Source organism: Neopelma chrysocephalum, unplaced genomic scaffold (assembly GCF_003984885.1).
Source record: "Neopelma chrysocephalum unplaced genomic scaffold, ASM398488v2 Primary Assembly neopelma1_94425, whole genome shotgun sequence".
NCBI lineage: Eukaryota > Metazoa > Chordata > Aves > Passeriformes > Pipridae > Neopelma > Neopelma chrysocephalum.
The window spans coordinates 1-2,716 of NW_020923132.1; the positions used below are offsets into that span (position 1 = coordinate 1).

Here is a 2,716-nt window from a genome sequence, read left to right on the forward strand (position 1 = left end):
TGGAGGGGCCCAGCTCCCTATGGAGGGATCTCAGCACCGTATGGAGGGGCCCAGCTCCCTGTGGAGGGGCTCAGCATCCTGTGAAGGAGCCCAGCACCCTGTGAAGGAGCCCAGCACCCTGTGGAGGGGCTCAGCACCCTGTGAAGGAGCCCAGCACCCTGTGGAAGGGCCCAGCTCCCTGTGGAGGGGCCCAGCACCCCGAGCACAGACAGGACCTCCACCCTCAGCTGAGGAAGCACCCATGGATCAGCCCTCCTGTGCCGATGGCTCCTGCTCCCAGCCCTGTCCGGGACACTGAGATGGAGCCGACAGGGTTGGTGGCACCTGGCGATGGCGGGAATGTCCCCAGTTCCAGAGCCCACCTTGGGCGAAGGCAGCTCGGTGCATGGACAGACGGACAGACAGACAAATGCCCATCTCCAGCACACGCAGAGATGGGAAGCACATCCCAGTGCAAACCTTTGTGCCCGACCTGTGCCCCAGCGGGACAGACAGACAGACAGACAGTGGTTCTGGGGCTGGGTCAGGCCCCAAAACAGGGCACAGCAGCTCGGCCGAGCCCAGCACCGGCTGCCGAAGGCTCCGAGTCTCCAGTGTCCCTGCTCGTCCCTCTCCGCAGCACAGCGGCCACCACGGATCCACAGCCTGCTCCTACCTCCCTCTTCTCCAGCAAAGCCCCCTCAGCTCTTCCCATGGATCCGGGATTGGGAAAATGGCTGTTGAGGTGCTGGGAGCTGCCGCTGTGCCGTGGGACGGATGGACGGACGGACGCCGGCTCAGTACCAGGGGTCTGCCCGGTGCTGCTGGTTGTAGAGCTGCAGCTTGATCTGGTCTCGGATCTGGTTGATGAGGAGCTGAGCCAGGATGATGCCCACCAGCTGGAGAGGAGGGAGGAGAGGGAGAGGGGAAAGAGGAGGGAGAGGAGGGGGAGAGAGAAGGAAGGGGAAGGGCAAAGAGAAGGGGGGAGAGAGAGGGAGGGGAAGAAGGAGGGGATGGGAAGAAGGAGGGGAAGGGAGAGAAGGGAGGGGAAGGGAGAGAAGGGAGGGGAAGGGGGAGAGGAAGGAGAGATGGAAAAGAGAAGAGGAAGGGCAAAGAGAGAGAAAGGGGAAGGGGAGAGAGAGAAAAAGAGGAAGAAGAGAGAGTGAAAAAGAGGAACGTGAGAAGGAGGTGCTGAGGGACACCAGGCACTGTCACCCCTGTGCCCCCCGTGCCCAACATTTGCACTGTTTCCTCACCCAAAATCCTGCCCGGACATCCGCCTGGGATTAACCACATCCTTAAGGCAACTCCCAAATGAGATGGAGCACAAAGTAGAGCTGTGGGATGAACCCTTCTCCCCCCCAGTCCCCGGGGACCCCCGTACCTGGGGGAGGGCCAGCCCCAGGGTGATGCCCCCCAGCAGGAACAGGTTGCTGTGGATCCAGTTGACCAGCTTGTCGATGCAGCCATTGGTGTAGATGAAGGCACTGGCCTCCAGGTAGCCCTTGTCCTGCATCCCGTGGCCACACATGGTGTTGATGACGGTCTGGGAGGGAGGACAGGGCACAGAGGGGTTGGGGACTGCTCACACCGGGGGCCCTGCTCTTGGGGGGCAGCTGTGGGGTGACCAGGAGCTCTGCCCTCACCTTGGTGTCAAGCGGGGTGTCCCTTCCTCAGGTGTTCTCACCCCATCCCTCCAGAGCCGGGCCCCCTCAACACTCCCAGCTCCAAAAAGGGACAATCCCTGGGGGCAGCGGGGGGGGATTCACCACCACCTCACCACCGTAACCTCACCTGGGAGTCCCCAAACCCAGAGAGTGGAATGGGGGACCCAAACCCAGAGGGCAGGGATGGGGGTCCATACATTGCCATCAGTGTGTTCCCTCTCCCTGGGAGGGGGTTCCGGGCTCAGCGCAGCCCCAAGGGATGGGGGGAAGAGGCACGGAGTGGGGGCATCCCCTGAGGCCACTCGAGTCCCCCCAGGACTCACCTGGTTGGCGTCGTGCAGGCAGCAGGAGAAGGGGACGGAGCAGCGCTCCCGGCTGGGGTTGGTGGCGGTGCAGTTGAAGTACATGTTCTGGGACCAGTCCTTGTAGGACACGCCCCCGCAGCAGCTGAACTGTGGGAAGGGCACGGAGCGCTCAGCAGGGACAGGGACAGTGCCCGGGGGGGGGGGACAGGACACCGAGGGGTGTTTCTTTCCCCCCACCCCCTTTTCCCCCCGCTCTCCCCAACCTGCTTGGACAGCATCACCACGAACATCAAATCCTCACGGAGAAACCACCAACCGTCCCCAGCCTGCGGCACCCCACGGATTTAAACCCGACCCAGGAGCGGGGACACGTCCTCGTCTGTCAGAGGAAAACCCCAGAGCCCCCTCACCTCCTTCTGCCCGAAGTCGATGAGGTTCTGCAGGTCCAGGTCGTCCCGGTAGTGCACGATGGCCCCGTTGATGATCTCGCTGACCTTCCCACGCGCCTGCAGGGCGGACACCAGCGGGGCTGTCACCCGGCAGGACAGGACTGGGGCCACCCAGCCCTCCCTCTGCTCCCCCCACCCTACCCTGTCGGAGAAGACGAAGCCCAGCACGCCGGCCGCCAGCTGCAGGAGGAACACCACGGTCAGGCAGGCGGAGAACTGCGGGAGAGAGGAGTGTGATGGTGAGGAAACGAGAGGAGAGATGCCGAGATCCCCCCAGGAGGGTCCCCCGTGAGGGCCTCACCGTCTGCAGCAGGCA

General features: G+C 63.7%; 1 protein-coding gene across 1 annotated transcript; it reads right to left on the reverse strand.

The window, feature by feature from the left end:
• Positions 1–413: 413 nt before the first annotated feature.
• TSPAN33 (tetraspanin 33) lies at positions 414–2,713 on the reverse strand (the record flags this gene model as incomplete). The annotated part of the gene is made up of 6 exons (XM_027707723.1): positions 414–878; positions 1,364–1,525; positions 1,970–2,098; positions 2,362–2,457; positions 2,542–2,616; positions 2,702–2,713. Coding segments are annotated over 6 exons (576 nt in total), but the record flags the coding sequence as incomplete, so codon positions are not given.
• Between the last annotated feature and the right edge of the window lie 3 nt (positions 2,714–2,716).